This window comes from Drosophila teissieri, chromosome 2L (assembly GCF_016746235.2).
Source record: "Drosophila teissieri strain GT53w chromosome 2L, Prin_Dtei_1.1, whole genome shotgun sequence".
Classification (NCBI taxonomy): domain Eukaryota; kingdom Metazoa; phylum Arthropoda; class Insecta; order Diptera; family Drosophilidae; genus Drosophila; species Drosophila teissieri.
This window is the reverse complement of record NC_053029.1, coordinates 1239837-1264039: the sequence shown is the minus strand read 5'-3', so window position 1 is coordinate 1264039 and position 24203 is coordinate 1239837. Positions and strand designations below refer to the sequence as shown.

The following is a 24203-nucleotide window of genomic DNA, read 5'->3' as shown; positions in this document are numbered from 1 at the left end:
CCTTGCATGGCCATTGACAGGCTTCAAGCCACACATCACCCCCCCCCTTTACATATCCTTTGTGGCTAGTTTTGTGAGGACGCAAGGGGCATGGCAAAACTAAAAATAAATGTTGCTCGAACGCATGGCCACAGAAATTATTGTGGTTTCCATCGAACAGCCGGGGGAAAGTCCTTGCCAAAGGACATTAAACATTGATGCCAGCCTTGGCCAAATATGGCAGTGGCTAAGCAGGAGAGGAAATAGTGGACGGGGTAAGTTATCGCATTAGGACTTGTGGTTGTCGCCATTAAGCCGCTTAAAAGTTTCAGAAATCAAAAGGGTGGGCTAAGTAACGCTATTAAATATTGGAAAACTCAATTAGGAAACTAACAATCAGAAAGTACTTTCTACACTTATTTGTCTCAGTTTTGAGGCACTCCATAAACCATAACGCACCCATCACAATACCAATCTTTCTGTATCCATCACCGCAGGACATTATCGTTAAGGACACTGACCCACTTGAGACAAATGGTTCCGATGATGGAATCCGAAGGGAGTCACCTACCCGCATCACCCGCCTAATTTACTCATTAGACAATGTCACGGAAAAGAAAGACCTCTGATCCTGAGGCAAAAAAAAAGGATCCGGGATTTGGGTGAAATGTTAAATGGGCAACATTTACACATTCGTTACCCAGGTCCGAGCCCAATTTGTTGACAAACAAATTACACGAAGGATTTGCTGCAAATTACGCGCAATTTTTCTAAACTTTCCATTCAAATCCAAGTCCGGACAAACAACAGATCCCTTCCAGTTGAACGTATTTCGGGATGTGTACATATGTCCTGTGAAATCTAATTTAATCAAAGGCCAAACAAGGGCAGCCATCAAAGGGGGTGCACGACCAGCACGAATCAATCTCGGCGTTGCAGGCAAGAAATCCCCAAAAGGCAGATTCTTCTTCGCCCAGAAACCAAAAAAAAAACCCAAAAAAAAGGGACTGAGGGCGTGCCCCAACAGGAATTGATTAAAGCGAAAAGGGGGCTGATGTGCGTTCGGCACAATGCAGGCCAGTGTCCTTCGTCCTGCGTCGTTCGTCCTTTTTTACGCTCCTGATTGTCTGACCGTAACTTGTTTGCTCGCCTTTAATTTCATTTGCGCGGCGCGGCAACTGCCAAAGTCCTTTGCCGTCTTCGATTCGCCGGCTCCGTGCCCCTTTGTCCTGTGCCCAGGACCTCCCCTTTGCTGTTCCATTCCTAGTCCGCCTTTCATTTACATGCTCGAATTGTCATTGTAGCGTTTAGCCATTTTATTGTCCTGCAGCGGGTGGCTTTCTGTCTGTCTGCTCTTCCTGCTCCGCGCTCCCCTTTTTGCCCCGTGATTTATGCGCATATGCTAAGGATGGTATCCCCCCCCCTTCCACTTCCAGCGAACTTTGACCCTGGGCCAAGGGTTGTCCCGATAAGAAGGATTTTTCCTTTGATTTGGCAAGGGTTTGACGCCTTGGCCGAGAGAGAAATGGAACTTTAATTTGCCACAGCCGATTGAATTAGGCAAGGATGCCAGCCAAGGATAGCTAGCACATCCTGGGAAAAGGAATCACAGATGAGTCCGGTTTTAATGGTAAACAAGGGAGTAGTAACGCTATAACTTTAACTTTCTTTGAAAGCGTTTTTGGGCATCAACTAATGCATGCAGCTAGTCAACTTTGACAAGTAATAAGTGAAGTAGTTGCTTTATTCTATTTTTTAGAATTTATGGAATAAAGTAAAAAGGCAAAAAATGTAATTGAACTCTAACATCTATCTCTGGATTAGGGTTTTCCACGTCGACTGCAACAGATCCCTGAATTTTGACTTTTTCAAACACTCCCCAGAGCAGGACAATCAAGGGGAACTCCAAGAGTGTGAGGGATTTGGGGCTGCGGATGCACATGCAGAGATAGCTTAGCTCCACACACATTAACCATATCTATTGAAGTGGGGAAAGTGGGGAAAGTGAGGAAAGTGGGTAGAGCAGGCGACAATGGGCGACCCTTCAGACAGGGCATAATAAATGGCGTCGCGACAGTTTCCTTTCCGGGAAGCCACCAGAAAGAAGTGTATGTATCGAGGAACTTGCCATACCCGGTAGCTTTCAGCTGGCAACTGGCAGCTAAGAAAGGTTCGTGTCTGGATCTCGGGGGAGTGGCGGAAATAGCACCTGGGTCCACTCTCAGAAAGGCGGGCACGCCACATAAATTCCAATGGTTCGCTTGCTTTCGGGCTTACAAGTTTGGCAAATTTGTGAAAATTACTTTTTGTTTATTGTGCTGAAAGCAGACGGGAGGCGCTAAGCTAGCAGCTAAGGCAGCGAGGAAATGGAGAGTCCTGCTGGAGGACGACTTGCCACAGCCCAGCCCCTTAATCTTGGCCATTAACATTGAGTTGTTCCCGCAGCTTTTTTTTTGTGGCTCCTTGCGTTGTTGTTTTAATAATTTGTTCCTTAAAGCTCCACCTACACATGGCTGTGCGTTGTCGTCGTCCTTTTTTTTGGGGGGGTTGTGAACAATTGTTGTTTTCACACCATAATCATAAAAGGTACAAGCATAATTATTATTTTTATGTCCCTGCCACTTATTGTAAAGCAGCAAATTGCCTGACCACACATAAAACTCCGCCCGGCAAGGATCCTGCGTGGGAGTCGTCCTTTATGGAGAGCAGCCAGACACTCGCAGGAAAGCCTGGACTTCGGGTTTCCGTGGAGCAGTACGTTGTTATAGGAATGGCTGGGGAAAATTGTAATTTTGGCCCTGTCCTCACAGGCTAACTAATGTCCTCGGCCGGCGCTTCCTCCTCTCAGTTAGTGAATATTTATGATTGCCGGCCCCAGAGGAAGCGGAAGAACACAAGAACAAGAGCATCCTGCGAACTCTTTCCTTTCCTTTCCTTTGTTTCATACTCCACTCCAAAGGCTTTATTTTCGGAGAACTCCTTCTCCTGAGAGGTTTATGGCTCAACTAAATCATCAAGATATGAATGAGGCAACTATGCTGGGGCATTTATTTTTGTAGGAACTAATTTCGAGCAAATTAAATGCGGAGTTGGTATGAGGTAAAGAGGAATTACTTTGAATATGTTTCGAACTTAACAATTTATACTAAGATCTTTAAGAAGTAGAACGGTCTCATAAATAACATTGCATACAGTTACCTTTCCACTCAAAGGATAAACAAACTGCGCACTCTTTTCACCCCCAAAACCCTTCACCCATCAAGAAAATTTCTTCACCCCACTGGGGCGCTTAGGAAATCATTCAATTGTGCAGGTAAATGGACTGCAAGCGACAGTCCAAGACCTCCGACCCCAGGCAGACCCATAAAAAAGGGTTAAAAGTCCAGAAATGTTTCACATACAATTGCACAAACAGCGCAGCCAAAAAAATAAAGCCCCTCTATTGTGAAGAAGGAATGAAAAGGCGCAAAAAAAAACTGAAAACATCGAGGATACGCAAAAAAGGGTGCCACGTCGTGGTCAGACTTAATCACTTTTATCCGGACGGGCCTTCGATGATTCGTAATCCTTTTAAATGCCCCTCTCGGGCAGATTTATTAGCTGCACGTGATAGTGGTCGCCTTCGACGGGAAAAAATGGCCACGAAAATCATCAAAATCCACGCCCCGAGCTCTTTTAATGCTAATTTATGGACGGACTGAGTTCCCATTCGCATTCGCATGAGGAGCACAACTTATTCATGAGCTGCCTGAAATATGGCTCCATTTAAACCTGTACCTGTGTGTATTTGAATGTGTATTTCCTTTGCTGCATTTTGCAAATCGTTGGGGAATTATATACTTTGCTGGGTTGCGCGGCAGCGTCAGCGGAAAAACCATTTTAATTAGTGAAAGCCCCATTCCGCCAACGTGGCGTATACATAATATTTATACTGTGCTGGTCGAAAGTTCGCTGCAAAGTTTGGAAAATTAAAAAGAAAAGGTTTAAATAATACATTTATTATATTCCAATATATTTTAAATATTTAGAAAATGTATTTTAAACATATTGTTTAAAATATCCTTTTAATTAAAAAAAAATGTGGTATTAAGTTATCCTAATCTCCTTCCAAAATTTTCATTATTACTAAAGCCCTGCGAGTTTCGATAGATAAAAAGAGTAAGATGCAAAAAATCTGCCAAAATTATGGCAAAACTTTTCAACAGTTTTCGAACAATAAAAAGCAAATGGCGCAGGATAGAACTTGCCACCGATGTGCCACGCCCCCCACTGCCATCCGCCCCCGTTTGTGTGTGGCGGGAACCGCACATTAGTAGTTAGTGCAAGCAGGCGGTGTTCTAACTTTTGAATAAATACAATAAGAGGGGGCTGCTCCCCGGGCGCCACTTTAGACAATGAAGCGTATAATGCTAAATATCGCTCTCCAACCGCATCCAGCTGTCGTCCTTCGTCCTTCGTCCTGCCCGCGCTTACGGTGTCTCCTGCTCGAACTATGCTGAATAATTTTGTGCGCTGCGCGGTTTGGCAACAATTGCTTTCATTACCGAGCATTTTTTGTTCGACTGGAGGAGCTGGGCAATGGAGCTGGCGACTTGGGAGCTGGGAGAGTGGAGGAGTGGAGGAGTGCTTGGCTCCACCTTGGGAAACCCCTTGATGTTGCTACATCTACTCCTGCTGCTGCGGTTTGCGCAGTGGCGCTGTTTGTGCCTGTGTACTTCGTGTTTGGTATCCTGCGGCCGCAGATACATTATTCAAAATTTGCATAAAATAAATAAATTAAATATGCCAGACATGCGGTGCGCCGTTGGTCGCCTGGAACAGCCAGAGTTGCTGGCCTGCTCGAGTGCACTGAGAGAAATCAACGGTTGATTTGTAAAGCAATTAACTTAAACCAATAGTTGCTTAACTTTTGGGAAATAGTTGCAGTACAAACCTGTAAAGGAAATAAAGTAAATTTGCATTAACTAAATGTTAACACAATTTCCTGAGTGTAGTAGCCACTGCTTCATTTCTTCACTTGGCCGTTCAAAGTTTTCATTTTATTATCACGCAGAACTAGAGAGCGGGTGGCAAAATGGGGAGTATTTCGAGGGGGAGTGCTCCAAAGGGGGGGCAGCCGAGGCACTGGCCCATTGAACAGCTGCAGCATTTTTGAAGTTGTCCAGGAGTTCGGGCCGCTCCAAATGCTGTGCCTGGGAAACGTGGCAAAGAGGCAGCCAGGATGCGCTACGTTGCGTTCGCTTGTCATGCTCCGTTGCGTGATTTCGGCCACCCCCGCGTCCTTGCGACAACCACCCACCCAACTCACCCTGTGAACCCCCCCCATCCCAACCCCACCACTCCCCCACCCACTTGGATGCTTCATGCACGAGTTGTTGTCCTGGCTGCTGCTTTTTGGCATCCGCTGTCTCGTGGAGCACATGGAGCACATGGCCGTAGTCTGCGGCATTAACTTCATGCCGCTTCATTTTGTTGGGCATCTTTTTTGGGGCTTTTTTGGAGCTTTGGCTCCCTGCGATGGCCGCTTCAAAATTGGTTCGTTTGGTCGCCGAAGGCACTTAAATTTCCGCCCCCAGCGCCCATTTGTTTTTGCCGCCGATGTTGATGAGGCTGGTGTTTTGGCGGTGGGTTTGTTGTAGTTCAATTTGTGCGCTGCGGTTTAATGAAATTTAGTTGTTAGTTGCTGCACGTTTAGCTTTGCATAGATGTCCGCCCCTCCCCGCCCCCCACAACAGTTTTTTTTTTTTCGGTGTTTGATGGCACGAGGAACACCCGAAAAAGGCAACGACCAATTTTCGAACGAATGGGCGGACCACGGGGCGTATACGTGATGTGGAATTTGTGTATGTTAAAGGGTAATTGTTGTGGGAAATGGGTCTACTATGAAGACATGGCTTGGCCGGGGGAAAATTGGTCAGAACTTGCTCTTTTGGAGCTGATTGAAGGGATTGTGATACATGAGTGGGGCACATTGCGCATACGTGATGTGGGCCCAAAGTTTATGGCACAACATTTTACATTTACAGAAATATCTTATCTTAGTTGTACATGATATTTATTCATTTCAATTAATTAGCAGGGCTAACAAAAGAGAGAGATCTACAATGTTTTCTTTTGCTTAGCTTGCATACTTTCGGGGGTTTTCATTTCTGTTTTGTATATAAATATGTATGTACAAGTAGAGTGTATTCAATATGAATGTAAACAATATTTTTGTAGAGATATATATACACATAGGTAGTAAAAAGGTTAACAAAAACTGTGTGCTTATTAGAGAACACTTTTCACAGCTTAGATTTGCAGTTTAACTCGAGTTAAACCTACATAACAATTACAAAATCTTTGTTTAGGGTTCAACTAAGTTCTGGCGGGAAATGCTAGTGGCTGGAAGTACTTCAGTGGGTACAGTAGAGGTCTCTACCTTGGGGCTCTCTGCACTGTCCGCCTTCTTTTGACACCTTTTTAGCAGCTCCATCTCGAGGCGCCCCAATGGCACCTCCACAAAAAGGTGCATGAACAGGGATACCAACAAGGTAATGCCAAAGTCCGACCAAAAGCGGAGAAACTAAAATAAAAGATATCAAAATATAAATAAGTTTATACGTTTCTGTTAAAATGCTGGATGTACTTACAGCGTCGTAGTCCGAAAAGTGCAGACTCGTCTTGATTCGCGCTATGTGCACCGTTTCCACCACCAGGTGCCATATGTAGAGGCAGTAGGACAGCTTGGAAAGTGGCTGCCAGAAGGACCAGCTCAGGAACTCATTCACAATGGGTGCCTCTCCATGCTGGCACGCCCAGATGATCCAGCACAAGGCCACTGGCCACGCAATCCGACTGCAGCACAGATAGAAGGCGCCAGCCAGTGAGGAAATCTCGCCTGCTCCACTCTGGGTGTAAGGATACACGGCGAAGATTACCGTGGCCAGCAGGGACAGACTCAGCAACCACAGCAGCAAAGCCAACCACTTGGGCAGGCGGCTCTTGCGTGCACCACCAGAATGGTGCAGAAAGTAGCCAAAAAGCAGGCCAATCAACCACGGAGTGGCTCTGGCATGGGTGGTGTAGTAGATGAGGCGCATCTCGGTGCTGTCGCCACCAAGGTTTCTATAATGGAAGTTATGTTTAGTAGCCAATATATCTGGTGTGCTTATTACGCTCTACTTACCCATATCGATCAAACACTTTCAGTTCCCGCAGCATAACTATGCTGAAGACGCAGCCGGACAGCAGAAGGATCAGCAGGACAATGCCCGCGATAGCCTTTCTTCGCCACTTGTAGAGGGCGATCAGCAGAAGGGGTGATAGAATATACAGTTGCATATCCACAGCCAGATACCACGAGTGACCCAAGCACTAAGAAAATGAGTTAGAATAACACTTGCAGAGGAAGTTTACTGGGGGATACGTACCATCCTGCCAGGAGCTGCATAGTTTTGGACGTAGAGCAGCGTGGCCCACCAGGTGTCGCTGCAGAGCTCCGTGGAGCTGGTGAACTGAGGCCACAGCGGACCACTGTCCAGTCGGGGGAAGAGGGTCATGAAGATGAGCACGGCCAGGGCCAGGACGGGAGTCAGGCGCACCAGACGGTGCAGGTACATCAGTGGCACATGCAGATGCCCGTTGGTGCTGAGATCATTGGCAATGAGTATGCTATTCTCGATTAAAGTTATGGAAACTCACCGATCCATCTCTCGCAGGGCGGTCAGAACCAGGAGCAGGCCACTGAGCAGGAAGAAGGTGTCCACGGACGTGGTGCCGCTCTGCAGGACCATGGAGAAGGGCGTCTGGGCCCAGGCCACGATGGCGTAGGCATTGATGTTGGGCGCCAGCAGGAGGTACATGTAGCCGTGGCCCAGTATGATCCAGATGATGGTCAAGCAGCGAATGCCATTCAGACAGGGAATCACTCGCGGCGATGGTGTGCTCGAGGTCTTGAGCAACTGGGGTAAATTTTTGCGAAGGGAAAAGGAACCCAGCAGCTTGTTGGAAACTTTAGAAGAAAGAAAGGAAAGAAATTGTGAACCTGAGTTGGAAGTAATAGGAGAAACTTGCTTATTTACCTTCGCTGTAGTCCCAAATGGTAGCCAGCAACACGACAGCGCACAACAAGATGAGAATTGAACTAAAAATAAGTTGAAATACATTTCTATTAAGTGGAAAACTCAACAAAGTCGTAAAGTAGTTAGTAAACCCGTCTTTCCAGTGCCAATTGCATAAGAAACGAGCAAACAAAGGGAGATACGATCTATACTTCGAATACACCTATAAGCTTTTACTCACACGGCAAACCAGTCAAGTCCATTCAGGGGATCTCTGTGCGCCAAGCTGCAGTCCTTCTCCTGCACCACCGCAGTGCCCGTCGAGTTCTGCCCAAACATATCCTCCAGATGACCAGTTATCCACCGACTGAGTTGGGCGGCACTGCAGGACGAGGGTATGCAGGTGCCTATGCTCAAGGTGAGCGAATCTGCGCCGGCGACTTCCATGAGCAAACTCTCGAACTGCATGCGGCTCAGGCAGTACTTGGCTGCGGCATTGATGGTCATGCCGTTGCCCAGACTCTGGCTGAGATCCAAGCTGAGGCAGGACTCGTAGTTGCCCATGTCCATGAAGTGTCCGTAGAGCAGTCCTTGCGGAAACTTTCCCCAGGCATCGAAGACTGCAAGGCATAGTAATGGTGATCAGCATATAAGGCTACACATTAGTTGGCAACGACTAACCTCGCAGAGCAGGCAAGGATCTGGCCTCTGCTCCCTGGAGGAGCAGGCGAACCTGCGCCAGGCAAGACGCCTCAGCAGCAGAGGAGGATTGGTTGTCATTCCAGGCCTGCTGGAGCACCTGGTAGCCAAAGTTGCTGGACTGCATCCAAGTCAGCAGGTCCTGGGAGCTGTACGCTTGGGCAGTGGGTATGATCCACATCCAGAGCAGGATCATCTTGGCTGGGATGAGGAGCGATGAGCTCGCGCTGCTTAGTTGCCCGAATACCATTGCTGTGTGCGACGGCCATGACGATGCCAGTGATATTTATACCGGGCTAGTAAGAGTCTTACTCTTACTGATATGGCTAATATGGCCAACACATATTTCTAATCACCTGGGGAGCTCTCTTGACTGCAGCAGTTAACCAGTCGTGCAGTGGGAGCTTTCGATAACACAGGTACTATTAGGTTTATCTGGTACCCTTTCGCAGGGTAGCAGGTGGGTCTGTGCCCGGGCCACGCTTTTACTACCTCACTTTTGCGATATCTCAGCAGCGTGCAAAGCACCGATCATTGTGACGATCGCCGGCAAATCGGTTCAACGACCGATAGAGCAGCCGAATTAGATTCAATGCCACACATGGGGATGTCCGTTGCGCTCACAATGATTATGACTATGATTAAGTAGAAACTATTAGCAGCCGGGCTCAAATGCAGCATCACGTAATCAGTGTATGTGGAGTGTATGCACGGGGAACCCCTGTGCCCATCGACGGGTTAACACTCGAGCCCCAATTACGTCAGTTGGCTATATATTTCACAAATGGGTCAGCGACCGATAGTGACTTCTGGCAAGCAGATCACCTGGCGATACTGGGGCACTACAAATGGCCTCGATATATTTCATTTGAAGTGGCTCACCTTGGCAAGTAGCCACTATTTGCCACTTGTAATAGTTCGGCGGTTCATGACTGGGTTATTGAACCCGCTGCCCTTGGAAAGGGCGATACTACTAAGCTAACGCCACCTGGCGTCGTTTTATTGCGCAATACTAGTCGCATTAATCAATATGCGATTCAAAACTGAATATATAGTATTGCTAGTCTGTGAAAAAAGTGTGGGTATTCCCAAGCGGGAATTGTGAATCCATTAAATAAACAAATACCACAAAAAACAGCGAGAGTGGGGCGGAACACTTTCTCTTTCTGGATCTCCGAATGCTCTTGTCACGCATTTTGCCAAAAATATGTTTCAATCAGCGTATGGAAGAAGCGATACCCATTGCAACGAGGAGTGCTTACAAATATTCAAAAATTCATATATTTATGAAGGTGTTTGTTGACGTATGGAAACGTGTAACCGTGCATTTTTATTTACAATTATTATCTGAGCTAACGAACCAGTTAGTTGATCAAATTCAGTGACTTCATCAACTTTGCATTGGTTTCATTACTCATCATAAACAAATAATAGAAAATAATCACATTTTGTTGGTTTCTGAGATAATTACAAGTGGCTCTTGATAGTATTTACAAACATTACTAAAACTAAAATACACCCCTTTACTCAATGAGTTCCGTGTGTGCGGTACACATGGGATATACATACGTATGTATAATTATTTAAAAAGTTTACTGGAAGAGCTTTGCTGAATTTTGACTGCTGTGTGAATGAAGATTAGGGTGGACCTTGTGCGTGGGAAAGTATTTACTTCAACAAGACGAAACATTTACCACCTTGTACTAAATATCTTTCTACAATCCATAGTTTAAGTAAGCTTTTAATTGAACTTACCTTGTGTTTCGGATTTAAATACCATTTGTAACCTAATACCACAACTTTCAAATTGCTTTCCCAATCACTTGCACTGGATTATCAGAACATTACGAATTTAATTAAATTTCCCTATCAGTGCGAGTAATTAAGGCAACTTCAGTGGGCAAAGTTGCGCAGCTAAACCGCAAAAACAGTTCTCCAACGGGCATAAACGTAACAGTAACTACGTTAATCCGACAGCTGAAAATCCCCGGAAATACATTTAACTCTTGCCTGCGCTAAGTACAATGTAAACCGTTTGCCACATTCCAAACACACAGGAAAATCCAGAGACAAAACAGCAAAACAGCAATTTTCGGGGCGAGAGAGGGGAGGTGCAAGTAGTTAGGGGTGGCAAGCCGAGTTTCGACACATGTTGCCGCAATAAAAATGTCAACACACACATAAAACATCTTCTAAAATGGCATTTGCAGCAGGCAGCGAATTCCGAAGGACCAAGCGGGAGAACCAGGAGAAATGCGAATATTTTTGAAGCATAATAAATGGAGCTCGGCGTGGGAAAGCGTCGTCTGAGTGGAAAAACTGAGCCGGGGAAATCCCCATCCACACGTGCTTAAAGCTCAGGCTCACACACACTCGCACACTGCCGGCCATTAAACACGCATTCTTTGGCCATAGAAATTTATAGACCAGAAAGGAAAGGCGACGGAGAAAGTGAGGGAGCGAGTGGGGAAGGGAAAGTGGGGAAGGGAAAGTGGGGAGGGGGAATGTGGGTAGTGCGAAATGTGTCGCGCAACGAGTCGCGCGCTTTACTTTCACTCTTGCCGCAACTTTCATTCAAGGACATGGCGCAGACAGGACCTCCGCGCCAACCACTAATGGCGGCAGCCGAAAAGAAAAGGATACATGCAGTGCATACCCTCACAGCGGGCATTGTCGATATTTGGCATCAGGAAGGTATAAATTTCAATATCTTTACAGTATTATTTGCGCTATTAGGTTATAGTATCCTGATTTAAAATCAGTATTTTTTTCATAACTTTCCCGAAAATGTACCAAAATAGAAATGTTATATCTCGTTGAAATCGTAGTAAAAATCCCTATCAAACTGTATTCAAAGGTGATAGTCTTAATTTTGTGCCAAATTTCGCAAAAAATCATGCTGTAACCCCTTTCCAAAAATGGAAAAATTTACAAAAAATGTAGTTTCGAAAAATCATTCAAAAAGTGATTGGGGTTGTTAGTTCGGGTTACTGGCTGGTTAAAACAGTGGAAATTATGACTGCATTTGAAATTACAACCTGGTTTTAACCAAAAATTGCGCATAGAAGATGGAATTTTCTTCCAGTGTGTCTTGTTACTTGTAAGAGTATCCAGAGTGGAATGACTTTACTTACTTTCCTTATCAATTTCCCGTCAGACTGCCAACATATTTTCAGAATGTCAGCTGAACAGATCTCTAGCCCCCCCGCTTCTCTATCAATAAAATCCTGAGCTGAATTTAAAGAAGGAGCAAAAAAAAAAGCTAGGCTGCTGGGCGTGTCGCCTTTAATGAGATAATCTGCGCTACTCGTCGTAATTTTCCGTAATTGAAGGTTCACTTGCAGACAGGACTCCACTCCCCACTCCTGGATACCAAAAAGGGGGAGGGGTCCGGATTTTTGGGGTCTGAGGAGGGGCTGTTGGCAACTGGCCGTAATGATAGTGGTGGGCCTGCAGCTGTACGTGCGTGTAACTTCGTGGGGATGTTCCTCTGTTCCTCTGTTCCTTCCATCTTCCATCTTGTCTGCAGTTTTCGGTGGAGCTCGCTGGGATGGTAATCTGCAATAAATGAGGCATGTTGGAAGATTTATTTGATTGCTTTATTTAATATTTTAGAAAAGGCAGATGTTTCGCTACCACTCAGCGGGTGGAGGGTTGGTTACACTTGGCTTTACAGTCGGCGTTGAGTGTCTGGCTGTGAGTTATGACGGATATAATGAACAATACACGCATTTGGGGCCAGAAAGGCAAAGGTAAGCGAGGCAAAGGTGAAAAGCGTTTGCAGTGTGTGTGTTGAAGGAAAGTGATATATATCACGATGCATATGAAAATGGCAAAGACGATAAGTTATGTGATATGCATGTGAGCCATTGTGAAGTACTACAAGAAAGTGGTGAGAATTGTTTAATTTATGGCTGACAACAAATTAAAAGGTATTGCCCAGGCATGGAATATATTTAAAGACATTTCATAAAATTCCATTCTGCTTTAAACATTTCGAATCGCACCTTGAATAAATTTCGCTTCATCAATTTCGATTAATCCCAAGTCCGGGCGAGAAATCTCCGGTAGACCCATTTTGCAGGACGGGCCCCCGAAGGGCAATCCACAATTAAATGCTCCGCTCATTGCGACATCGTTTATCACTCCTGCCAGAGTCCTGGCGTCCTGGAGTCCTGGATTCTCCGATTCTCTAGGCTCTGCCCGCCATTATGGTTGCTTCATTACGAGCGATTAATTTTGATTGTTTCGACCAGGCCAGCGAAGAAAAAGTGCCCAATGAAGCACTGCACAGTTCATCCTGAGAATATCCTTCTGCCTCATTTCTGTGTGCTCTGCGGACACCGAGAAAGGGCCATATTTCACCCAACAGGAGCCATAAGGACTGAGAGCTGGGAACTGTGACCAAAATTAAGCACACAGAGCACAACTACACGAAAACGTAATAAAATCATAATCGTCGGATCAACACAGTCATCAGCGGTGTCACAACAGGCTACCAGCGGATGATGAGGATGGAAAACGAGGACGCAGACAGCCAAGGATGCCACAGAGGACCCAAGGAGCAGCAGGAGCAGCAAGGAGCAGCCAGGAGCAGCAGGAGCAGCAAGGAGCAGCCAGGAGCAGCGAAATTGCACAAGCAATTGCCAGGCGAAACTCAACGGTAATTACAGTAATAATTCAAAAGAGATTTGCCCCCACCTCGTCCAAAAAAAAATCGAGCAAAAAACAACACTTCAGCCAAGGAGATGGGCGGAGGTTCAGAAAACTAAGAGACAATGAAGGCGACGATGCAATCCGGGCCAAAAGTGGCAATTGCCACTGCCAGAGACAAAGCGGCACAGTGGAATGGAAAAAGGAAATGAGTGAAATAAATAAACTGAAGATTTTTAATACAAGTATGCAGTACTATCAGCAGACAATGGAAGTAAGCTTAATGTATCTGACAGATATGTTTGTTTAAAACTCCAAGGATATTGATATACTGATACTCATTTTCTAAACTACTTACATATGTGATTTGGATATTTAAGAGAATAAATGTGAACTGAAACCAAATGCAACCCAGCCCACTGTGCCAGGAAGTCGGAAGTCGCCCACGCACACGGAGCGCTGATGTGCAGCTTCCGGTCCTAAGCGACGCACAGGTGCAGGCCAACGCCATCGCCATAAGCCATAGAAGCTCTGGCCAAAGCGGCGGAGGACTGCGACTAGTGAAAAGCCGAGCCAGTCACCAGGAGCCAGGAGCCGGCGAATCCCTGGGAAGCCAGCCATAAAAACTTTGGCGGGAGTGAAGCGACTGGGGTGGCTGAAGGTGATGATGAAAAATGCGACAATGAAAATAATGCCCGGCACACGCATCTCCATCTCCAACTCCAGTCCCAACTCCATCTACAGCTTCGAGTCCCATGCAATCCGGAGTCCCGAGTCCGGATCCCAAATGAGGGCGTCCAGCGGAGCAGCGAGGCCATGGAAGCCATTCGAGCCACTTAAAGACTCGGCGGGTCGATGCCATTTTTGGTGTCTGGGTGTGAAAAAGTTTAAGTGGCAACAACGACGAAATCCCGGGATTTACTTTTATGCACTCCCACACCCACTCGCCGTTTGGCATGAGTGCAATCTGAGAGGTGAATGCCGAACGGTGTAAGCTGGCCAAAAAACCAAAAAAAAAAAAGAAGAAAAGTGGGGAAAACTGGGAAAGCGGGAAAGTGGAAACTTTGACTTCGGCTTCACTCCCTTTATGACTTTTCGGCGGCGCTGAAAGTCGTTGAAAGTGTCAATATTGCGTTATAGCATCACGTGGTGAACTCGTACACTGAGAAAAACAAAGCAGCCTGATGCCTGACAAAATAAATGCAGAGAGAAGTGCCTCTCGCAATAACTCTTTCGTTACAAACTTACTCTATTGCAATCTTACTTCTTATTGAATTGCAACAACTTTCATTCTTTGATATACTTACTAAGTTTTTATCGCAGTGCTGCATCCACCTGCAACACGTTAGCCAATCCCAGCTGGCTGTTGATGCCACTGATGGCTGTTGGCTGTCTAGGATTAGCTATGCGTATGGCCCCCACTTCCGAGTGGCAGGGGCAGCCACTTTGGCTACTTACTACCGCCTTCTGCACTTTCCAAAAGCGCAACTCGAAACTTTTTTAGCCGCGGCACTCGGGGGATGACCCCCCCTCACACCCCCCGCTGTTGGCAGAAAGTTTGGCCAAATGATACCAATAAACAAATCCCATTATACACGGTGTATCAGCTTTACGTTGGCTGCTCGTCCGCTACGTGAGATGACTTTCAACGCCAATGTAATACAAAGGATGCAACCCCCGTTTTTTCGAAGGCTTTTGTTTCGCCTTTGGCTGCCAGGAGGCGTGAACATTTCAGATTTCAACAATTGCTACTGGAATTCAGCTTAAACGAAACTTATGTGCTCAATTTCCATTTAGTAATATTTACCCCATTCTTCAATAAAAGTTATTTTAAAATATAGCAAATAGCGTCCTTAATCTTGGCCTGCTGCTTGCCCTGAAAATCTGTTAATTTGCCTTAAAAATAACTACCCTGCAGAAACTACTTTGGGGAAAACCAATTTTCGAGTTCATTATGAGCCAGCTTTCAGCTAATAACATAAGCTCAACTCTTAAGCCACTTTGCATCTGGAGTCCTGCGTAAATCCGCAGTTGAAGGCGATAAATGTTTTAAGATGCTGGCCGAGGCAAACGAAAGTTGCCTTTTAATGAACTCGATGCATTAAAAATATGTGCACAACTAAGAGCATTCATTACAAAGTTTTTGCTTTAAATAATAAAAAAAACTTAAGCCAAACTAGGAAAAACGGAGGAGGCAAAGAAGTGGGCGTGGCTGCCACAGCCGGTGCGGCAGTAAATCCCGAGAAAAGCTGCGCAAACTTTGCGACTTTGGCCATTCATCTTACAACTAATTTCTGACTGGACTCGCTGGACATCGGGAAGCCCATTCCTCCGGCACTTAAGTGCTTAAATATTTTTGCTTTGTTCTTGGAAAAGCCAGGAAAGCGTTGCAGTTAGTGGCCATATCCGCTTTACGCTTGCCCAAATATTATTTAAGCTAAATATAAATTTGTGCCCTCTAATCACAGTGCCATGAAGTCCAGGTTCTTGTTCCAACTTGGCCAACTTTCTGCTGATTAAATGTTGGCCAAAGTCCACTTCAAGCCGATAACACACACATTGCCACACACACAAGTGGGAAAGACAGATTTTCTGGGCGAAACTTTAAACTCAGCCAAAGTCCTTATCTAATTGCTTTGAAAAAGTTTCCGATGCAAAAGTCACTTTTGGCTTGTGGCCTCAACTTTTCGGGCACCAAGTCAAGATGCCGGCCCAAAGTTAAGGCCACCTTCGCCAGGTAAGATAATCCCGGAAAGTATGCTCGCACAATTGTGTGAGGGAATGCATGAAATGATTCCCTGCATGTCATCATCCACCTGGAAGGGAAGTCCACCCAACAGGCTGGCAAAATAAAGGGAAAGGAATGGAAGGGAAAGGAAAGAAAGGAAATAAAGGGAAAGGTTAAGGTTTAACCCGACCTCTGTCATGACAGACAAAATATAATTTCAATTAAAATGCTAGCCATGGAAACGAGCCAGGCAGAAGTGTCAAAGGGCAGGCAGGTGCACTGCAAAGAATTTGGGGCTCAAAAAATAAATATTTATGCATAATAGTAAATAAAGTGAAGTAAACATTCATATGGTAAACTTTGGTATGATACTTTTCAGCGACTGTATTACATTTTACCATATTTAATATATTAACTACATATTTTTCCCTATCAATTTGACTGGAATGGGAACAGATAAAGCCGGAGTACTAAAGCTCTACGGGTGGCAGCCGAAAAATATACAACAATAATGCAGAGAGACACATGTGGTTGCCGAATGATGGGAAAAAGGGAAAAAATTGAATCAGCTCTGCATGAGGGGCATTCCGGCCCAACTGGCATCTTGGCCAAAAAGGGCTTCCTGCGGCTTTCATTGATTAAACTTGAAGTTCTGGCCACCCGCCGTTTGGTTCCTTTCGGCTGCCTGGGAACTTTCTTAATTTTGTTGTAATTTCGCCGACGCTGCTGGAATTTCTATCTGCGAATTTATGAGCAGCAGCGTAAACTATTTTTATTAGATTAAAAACACACAATCCAAAAGGGAAAGCGCAGAAAAATGCGCAGCATGGAGTTCTGCCCCCCTTCTCCATCGCCATAATTTGCTCTAACAATTTTAATCGCATTTGGGCGAGTTGAGAGGGGAAAATATTAACAACAATGTGGAAGTGGAAGCTTTTCATTACGGAATTGTTCGTGCGTAAGAATGTTGCAGGCGGCATTTTCAATTTTCCCCCAGCCAGTGTACATTTATTATGAATTTAGCAATTCGTGTGCAAAAATTACTTCATGCACAAAACAAACAAAAGAGCCACAAAAATTGGACACAAAGAAAACGTCAATTGAACCTTTGTTTTTCCTGCTCCTGGGGGTGAATGGAAACGAATGATTTATGTATCCATATTATGCAAATTTCGATAACTGCCGTTTGCAGGGTACTGTGGGGTACATCAACAAGTTGGTTTATTGAGACATCTTAAGGGTATTTAATTTTCTCACTAATAAAACCAAGTATAAAGTACCAACTTGAAGAAAAACAAAAATCTTACCGCTTTATAGCTAGGGTATTTAGTAAGCTCCATAATTTATTTGCCAAGCATCCGTTTCCTGGGCCCCCAAATATATATATATTTATTCGCGGAGTTGGGGAGCTATCAGTCATGGACTGATTTTAGGTTTGAGGCTGTCCATGGCCGCCACTCGTGCTGAATTTTTATTGCTTGATTTAATTATTAATGCGACTTGCAGATGTCACGAACGCAAAAAGGATCCAATTCCCATTCCCATTCCTGCGCCACAGGTCCTTTCCCCAATCTATTCCACCTCATGGCTAACCCTTTCGTGTCCCGACGCATTTTGATGCGTAAAAATAAAACAGAAATTGAGCTATATTTCTTTCGGCAAAAGGTTTATTGAAGCGGCAGCGTATTGCATTTTTTATTATTTATTTCGAAGCAAAAGTTTCGCAGGCAGCTAGGCCAAATGACTTATAGATAGCATGTCCGTACGAAAAAATTCATAATGAAATATTTATGGCCATAAAGCAGTGCGGAAGGCAAATGGAACAGACTGCTCCAACTCCAACTCCAGCTCCATCATCATCATCGACAGAAAGGGTCGCTGGGATTGGGATTGGATTGTTTATGGAGTGGGATTGGCAACTGGCTGGCTAGTCAACTCCACCGAAATCGTTGATGGGCGATCTGAAGCGGAAGTCAGCGCAGCTGCCTGGAAATGATTATGATAAGGACTCGTTGTCCTTTGTGGCCCAGCACTTTTGGCCCCGCACTTTGGGCTCTGAACTTCTGGCCGTGGTTTATGGAGCTAGTTCTGCGGACGTTTTTATGGCAGATAAATTGCCTAGGTATCGGGCTTTTGAGCACTGCAAACTGGAATGCCCATAAATGTTTATCCCTCGGTGTATCACAAAAAATTTAATCACGAAATTGAATTGACAGTCATGACATCGAAAAGAAATCCTTTTATTGCGCGTTTTAATGGCAATGATCACAACATAAAGTTAGATTTGTAAAAAATAGGTTTGATCCATAACTTAATATTTATTTTCATGGCTAACACCCAAGGCTCCTGCTCCTTAATAATAAAAAGGAGAAGAACATAAATTAAGCACAGTTTACATAACGCATTAAAATGGCTGGCTGTAATGGCCACAATAAATATGCAACTAAATCAAGCTTAAATGTGCTTAACAATTTTGAACAATAATGTGCAGACCACAAGTGCGAAGCCTGTCCCTAACGAGGACCTCAAAGAGTTCAGCTCCTGGAACCGGAATGCGGACCCCATCCTTTACCATCCCATACCATACCATACCATCTATCCATACATGTGCCGAGGGTCGAGAAATATTACGCAGCCGTAGAGCTCATTAGGCGGGGAAGGATGCCAGGATGCCGGGATCCCAGGATGCTGGTTGTGTTGTGTAGTGGGCCAAGGAAAAGGTTTCGTACAAATAAATTTGCACCTTAACGCCTTTAAATGCGCAACACACTAAACACACACAGAACACACAACACACAGCACTACACAAGTGAAAACACCCACTGTTCTGGGGAACATGGTGTTGCCAATTACCCGGAAGTATGCGAAAAGCTTATGCGATAAATTCGGCAAAAGTGGCAAAAAGGTATGCAACGGCGAACGGAAAATAAACCGAGAGCATTTCCAGACGAAGGTAAAACCAAAAAATGCCCAACACCCCGCCATTCAGCTCCCAGGATCCCAGTATCCTCGCATCCCCACATCCCAGGATACTTGCCGTCTGGTTCGGGTCTGGTTTTCTGTGGAGTCTGGCACTGGGAGTGGGTATGGGTTCTGGGGCGTTTGCTTTTGCTTTTGTGGCTTCCAAGTCGGTTGGCGTCTTTGTTGCTTCACCTCGACCACGTAGCCACCACCTGCGTCCAAGCCAACAGAGCACCATCCTCCGTGGACCGTGGCAGCAACTGGAGGTGGGTGATGGGGCACATATTGAAGGTTAAGTTGGGGCTTTAATAAAATATCATGCGAACTTTCGCAGCTGTTTGCGAACCAAATCGCAACGCACATGGGGCATACGTGCGCATATACATCACTATAAAGTTGTATTTACGAGCTGCCACTGCACTTTAAACATATTTCATTAAAATGTAGGCCCGATTCCGGTTGTTGGGATTTTTTTTTCGGCAGTGGGGCTTTTATGTATATATGCCAGGTAATTCCCCGGGATTCGCGTTATGGTGCAGATATAAAATTTTATATGCCCGCGCTTTTTGCGTTGTCTTTGCGGATGAAGCAAAGCGTGAAATATGATTGTGCTGCGCTGCAACTGGCGATGGGGAGTATTAGACTTGGCAGTCAGTTGGTATTTAAAAAAATTAAATTAATATCTAGAGTGCACTCAAGCAGCAGTACATTGAATTGGTTGGTTACAAACATCTTTTCCTGATTTATAATATATTCTAACAACTGCAAAGATTGTACAAACATGTTATAAAATCTTTAATTTTATATATATAAGTAAGTAGCTCATCTGGCTGCCTGCTTGAACTTACCAAATTTTGCCGCTTTATTACAGCATCGTTTCACGCCGACGTAAGCGCAAATTTTGTACCTAAGCCGCGGCCAGGATCTCTCCCCGCCACCGAGCAAAAAGGACTCAAGTTGGTAAACAAGTGAGCATCCAAAATGGGCAATCAACTTCAGAATGGCCCCGCCTGCGCCAGCCACCTAGCTGGAAATAGCGTGGAAAAAGTAGCATCTTCTCGTTACTTTTTAATACTTTTTATGATTATAACAATGTGTAAGTGTCTGCTTACTGGGAACTGCGTACTGGGTGTGAGCAGGTGAGCAGCGAGACTCTGTAAATACAAAATAACTTCTGTTCCTGGGCAGGAAACAACCCTCCTTAATGAAACCGAGATCCCTTATCCCTTTTGCCACTTATGTTTTGCTGTTTTCTTAAGTTTACACTAAACAACCACCCAAGCAAAACAGCCAAACAACCAAAACAACCGACACAAAGCAGCAGAAATCAACAGAAATCAACAGAAACAACAGATCACAACAACCCCTCGAAAGAGAATTATTTATTTTATTAAGTATACGCAGCGTATTAACCCCACAAAGCCAGCAGCGACTTGCTCTTTTCTGATAGTCTTTTCGTGTTACTTCGTTTGTCGTTCCGCCGACTCCGTTTAATTGTTAACATTTCATTTAAGCCAGGCACACACATAACCCAAGCAGGGGGGGGAGAGGAGGGGAACTGTTGGAGCTGGGGGAAAATTCATTTATCAAAACGCTGCCCGCATTTCCGCGATGAAACCCCTCAGGATAAACTGACTGGCGCCAGCAGGAATGGCAGTCGAGGCTGAGCCCCAAATCTAAATCGCTGTATGCAGACGCACACATGCAAAACGCAGGGGGTGGTGGGCGGTGGCCCCAAAGGCACAGTGGTGCCAAGGATCAAGAAAAGTACCCAACATCATAACTTTAAAGGTAACTAGTTTACTATTGATGTTCAATGCCAAGCAGAAGCTAACGCTACTCTATAAAAGCTTCATACTTTCATTAGTTTTACTTAGCATAACTCTAAATTCCACACCACTGTGCAGAGCTGCTTCCTTTCCATGACGTTTGCGTATGTCAAAGTTATCTAAATGAAAAATTGACTTTCGTACAGAGCATGGAAAGTGGGGGGAAATCATCAGCGCCCGTTGGCGCATCGCTTTCAGTTGAGTTTCCGTTCCGTAGCATTTCGCATTTACGCATTTCCTATTTTAGATGATATTTCATACTTTTTTGCTGACAGCAGCAGCAGCAGAAAAGCGGGAAAACTGAGAGGGAAAACCTCTGCCGCCGTTGATGATGATGATGTGCGTTTATTATTGTTGCTTTATGGCTTTGCATAGATAGATGTCCGTGTGTTTGCATGTGTGTGCCACTGACATATCACTGCCCCGCCCCCTCAGCGAGTATTTTCCTTCGGGATTATCAACTCATTGTACCAGGGCATGCATTCATTCATGTACTTATAGCGGCTCCCCATTTGACCCTCCGATGGGATTCCGCTGGCTTCTGACATTTGCCCAGTTGGCAGTTTTTGGGGCTCGCACTGATATGCCGATGCTATAATTGCTCTCCAATTGGATTTATCGCGGGAACTTTATTATGGCCAAACTGTGTTGGTATATTTTCTAGTAATGTGTATTGAATATGTATTTGAATATCGCTTGATATTCCTCTGCCACCCCAAACAATCTCAGATGCGACAGGACATCTTTCCCTTCTCATATCAATTGAGCACCCTGTGGCCATTTAAACTTAACGGCTCCTACGTGTCTGCCTCTTTAGCAGCCATTGCCCCAATAGCTTTTGCATTATGTATTGGCCAGCCCGAAATTATGCTGCAAAATTGTTGCAACATCAATCATGCCGCTCGGCACTCAGCTGGCCGTGTGGCCAAGACAAACAGCGAGGGGGGGGGAAAAGGGCCAAAAGCAGCCGACCTACACGCAGAGCATGCCAATAAATTGCGGCGGAAAATAAAATAAATTGAAAAACACTTTGATGCCATCAATAAACGCTGACAAAGCCGAGCAGCCAAACAGCTGAGGCCAGGCGAAGTTCACGACATTACCGTGAACTAATGTTGATACTGGGCACGACCTCGCCAGCGGAGTCCTTCGACATCCACAACATCCTCGACAGCCTTGGCACAGCCAACTCAAACAGACATGGAACATAAAAATCATTTTGGCCAACTGCAGTTTCAAAACGTACACTGAACTCAACTGCATTCCATTCTAAGCTGAATGATTCTTAAAATACTGATACTATTCTGTAATTAATTTTATTATAGCTGAGCAAACATCTTAAAAAACCTATATTTCTACTTGTTCGTTTTCACTTTTAAAGTACCTCTTTTTCTCGCAGTGTGGGCCTCCTTCTGCTTCGATTTCCTGCTCTTTCTTGGCAGCTGTTCCCTTTGTCTCTTCTATCAGTTGTTTTTCCGCCTCTGTTTGCTTCTCCATATATATGGCTTTAAATTAGAACACATTTCTGTGATTGCTATTATGGCAGCAGGCGGATGAGGAGGAGGAGGAGGATGAGGAGGAGGAGGTCCTGGCAAAGGAAGAAAAAGGGCACTGCAGGCTCGTCATAAAGTGCGACAGGCGCCACTTTGTTCAATAGTTTCGTTGCCGATTTTTTGCCGTTTTTGCTGTCAAGTCGGCAATATGCCAAAACTGAAAACAGCTGCGGCATTTCAAGCCTACGAGTCGAGTTTTCCTTCGCCTTTTCCTTTTTCTGCTGGCCAAGCTTCTGTTTCCGTTGTTTGTTGTTTGCCGTTTGCTGTTGGCAAGGATATTGGGTTGAGTCCTTTCTGCTGTTTGGCCTAGTAAACGTCACTGGGATATGTGAGTGGGTTAAGCTTGAAGCTGCCTTCGCTTTTGTCTCTCAGATTTTCGGGGATTTGGGCAAAGTTCACCCTTAACGTCGCTTTTCCTCCCCCAAAACAAGTGTGTTTTATGGGGAATCCTTTCCCGGCACATGACATATTTACATTGAACAACTTTGCCCTAGGAAGCAGTTTTTAATAGGCTAAATCGATTGCCAACGAAAACATAATAAATCCAAAACCCTTGAAATGTATCTTTAAACTGGGTTAGAATAGCAGTTTATTAAGTACATTTGTGCTGCTAAGAAATAATAGATTATATTCAATTAGGAAACTGGCTAAGGGTAAGTAGTGATTGCAACTAAAGTGCAGCCATCCACTTGAGCCAGCCAGTTCTATAACCTTTTAATAATCCTGTAGTATGCCCGTTCCCAGAAAATGGAACTCGTCCCAACACAGTTTCGGTTTTAGCCAAAGTGAACTTTGCACTTTTACTGGTATTAAATATTTACGACAATGCTCTGGCCACTGACAGCGAAATTTCAAGAACAAAACGAAGGATAAGTAAAAAACGAAGTCGCTGAAGGGAAATCAGGCTGCCTGCAAGAATGAAATCCAAGCTAAATGGAATTCACTTAGCCGTGGCAGCTGATGGCGATGATGATGATGATGTGTATAGGATGAGTAAGGCGCGGAATCTGTAGCTGAATCTGAATCAGGATCTGTAGCTGAAACTGAATGTGAGTAGTGGCCTTGGATGTAGCCTTAGCGATGCGAGTGCCAGGACTCGCCCTGCTTGAGAATCTCCTGCAGGCGTCGTCTTTCCTTGGCGGTGAGCACCTGAATAAGTACACCTTTCAGCTGTTTCGATTCTGAGATCTGAGATGTGTGAAATGTAACCCACCTTTTCGAGGGTTTCCAGCGTGGAGTTGATTTCCCGCTTCGAGTGCAAAGGCAGCCAAAGTGTGGTGATGGCAAAGGTCCTGTATTTAAAGTCATGCCTTTAGAAATGAGTGCTTTAAATGATTAGTTTTTCCCTTGACTGACCTGTGAACCCTCATGGCGTCGATGGCGCATCGCTGCATCTCCTCATGCTTGGCCATTTCCCGGCGGAAGCACTCGTTGTATCGCCGGAACGTTGCCGCATAGCGCTTGCGACAAATGTCCGCGCTTTTCCCGAGGCGTGTGGAAATTGTGAAATGCATTAGCTTCACGGGAAATTGCGATTCTCACACAATTTGATTTGAAACGGTGCAGCGATTGACTTACTACGTGGGCTCCCTTTCGTCGGGCGGAGGCCGCTGCCCGAATCCCACACGGCGGGCCAGCAGGACGCGGTACCACTGCTTCTGGAGCGCATTCATCGGCCGCTTGAAGGGATTCTCGCCGGCCGCATTGTTGCCTCGCAGTTTATCCATCCTAACCAGTATTCAAGCCAGACACCAGACAC

At 45.2% G+C, this 24203-nt stretch overlaps 2 protein-coding genes across 2 annotated transcripts; both read right to left on the bottom strand.

Moving 5' to 3' along the window:
* Positions 1–6051: 6051 nt before the first annotated feature.
* LOC122611785 (nose resistant to fluoxetine protein 6) lies at positions 6052–8970 on the bottom strand. Its single transcript, XM_043785096.1, has 8 exons — positions 8703–8970; positions 8263–8641; positions 8043–8104; positions 7663–7972; positions 7392–7608; positions 7148–7335; positions 6612–7086; positions 6052–6544 (listed from the first exon to the last, which is right to left on the bottom strand). The coding sequence occupies exons 1-8, from the start codon at positions 8968–8970 to the stop codon at positions 6326–6328; spliced, it is 2118 nt and encodes a 705-aa protein (XP_043641031.1). The 3' UTR covers positions 6052–6325.
* A 14517-nt stretch (positions 8971–23487) lies between these two features.
* LOC122626725 lies at positions 23488–24171 on the bottom strand. Its single transcript, XM_043807094.1, has 4 exons — positions 24023–24171; positions 23801–23923; positions 23658–23736; positions 23488–23593 (listed from the first exon to the last, which is right to left on the bottom strand). The coding sequence occupies exons 1-4, from the start codon at positions 24169–24171 to the stop codon at positions 23519–23521; spliced, it is 426 nt and encodes a 141-aa protein (XP_043663029.1). The 3' UTR covers positions 23488–23518.
* Positions 24172–24203: the final 32 nt, after the last annotated feature.

Excerpts from the sequence above, each read along its gene's own strand:
- LOC122626725 (XM_043807094.1), bottom strand. The coding sequence starts at position 24,171 with ATGGATAAACTGCGAGGCAACAATGCGGCCGGCGAGAATCCCTTCAAG. Across the intron at positions 23,924-24,022 it reads GACGAAAGGGAGCCCACGTA|CGCGGACATTTGTCGCAAGC; the intron begins GTAAGTCAATCG and ends CCTCGGGAAAAG. Across the intron at positions 23,594-23,657 it reads CGCTGGAAACCCTCGAAAAG|GTGCTCACCGCCAAGGAAAG; the intron begins GTGGGTTACATT and ends GTACTTATTCAG.
- LOC122611785 (XM_043785096.1), bottom strand. The coding sequence starts at position 8,970 with ATGGTATTCGGGCAACTAAGCAGCGCGAGCTCATCGCTCCTCATCCCA. Across the intron at positions 8,105-8,262 it reads GGACTTGACTGGTTTGCCGT|TTCAATTCTCATCTTGTTGT; the intron begins GTGAGTAAAAGC and ends ACTTATTTTTAG. Across the intron at positions 7,609-7,662 it reads GCCCTGCGAGAGATGGATCG|CACCAACGGGCATCTGCATG; the intron begins GTGAGTTTCCAT and ends CAATGATCTCAG.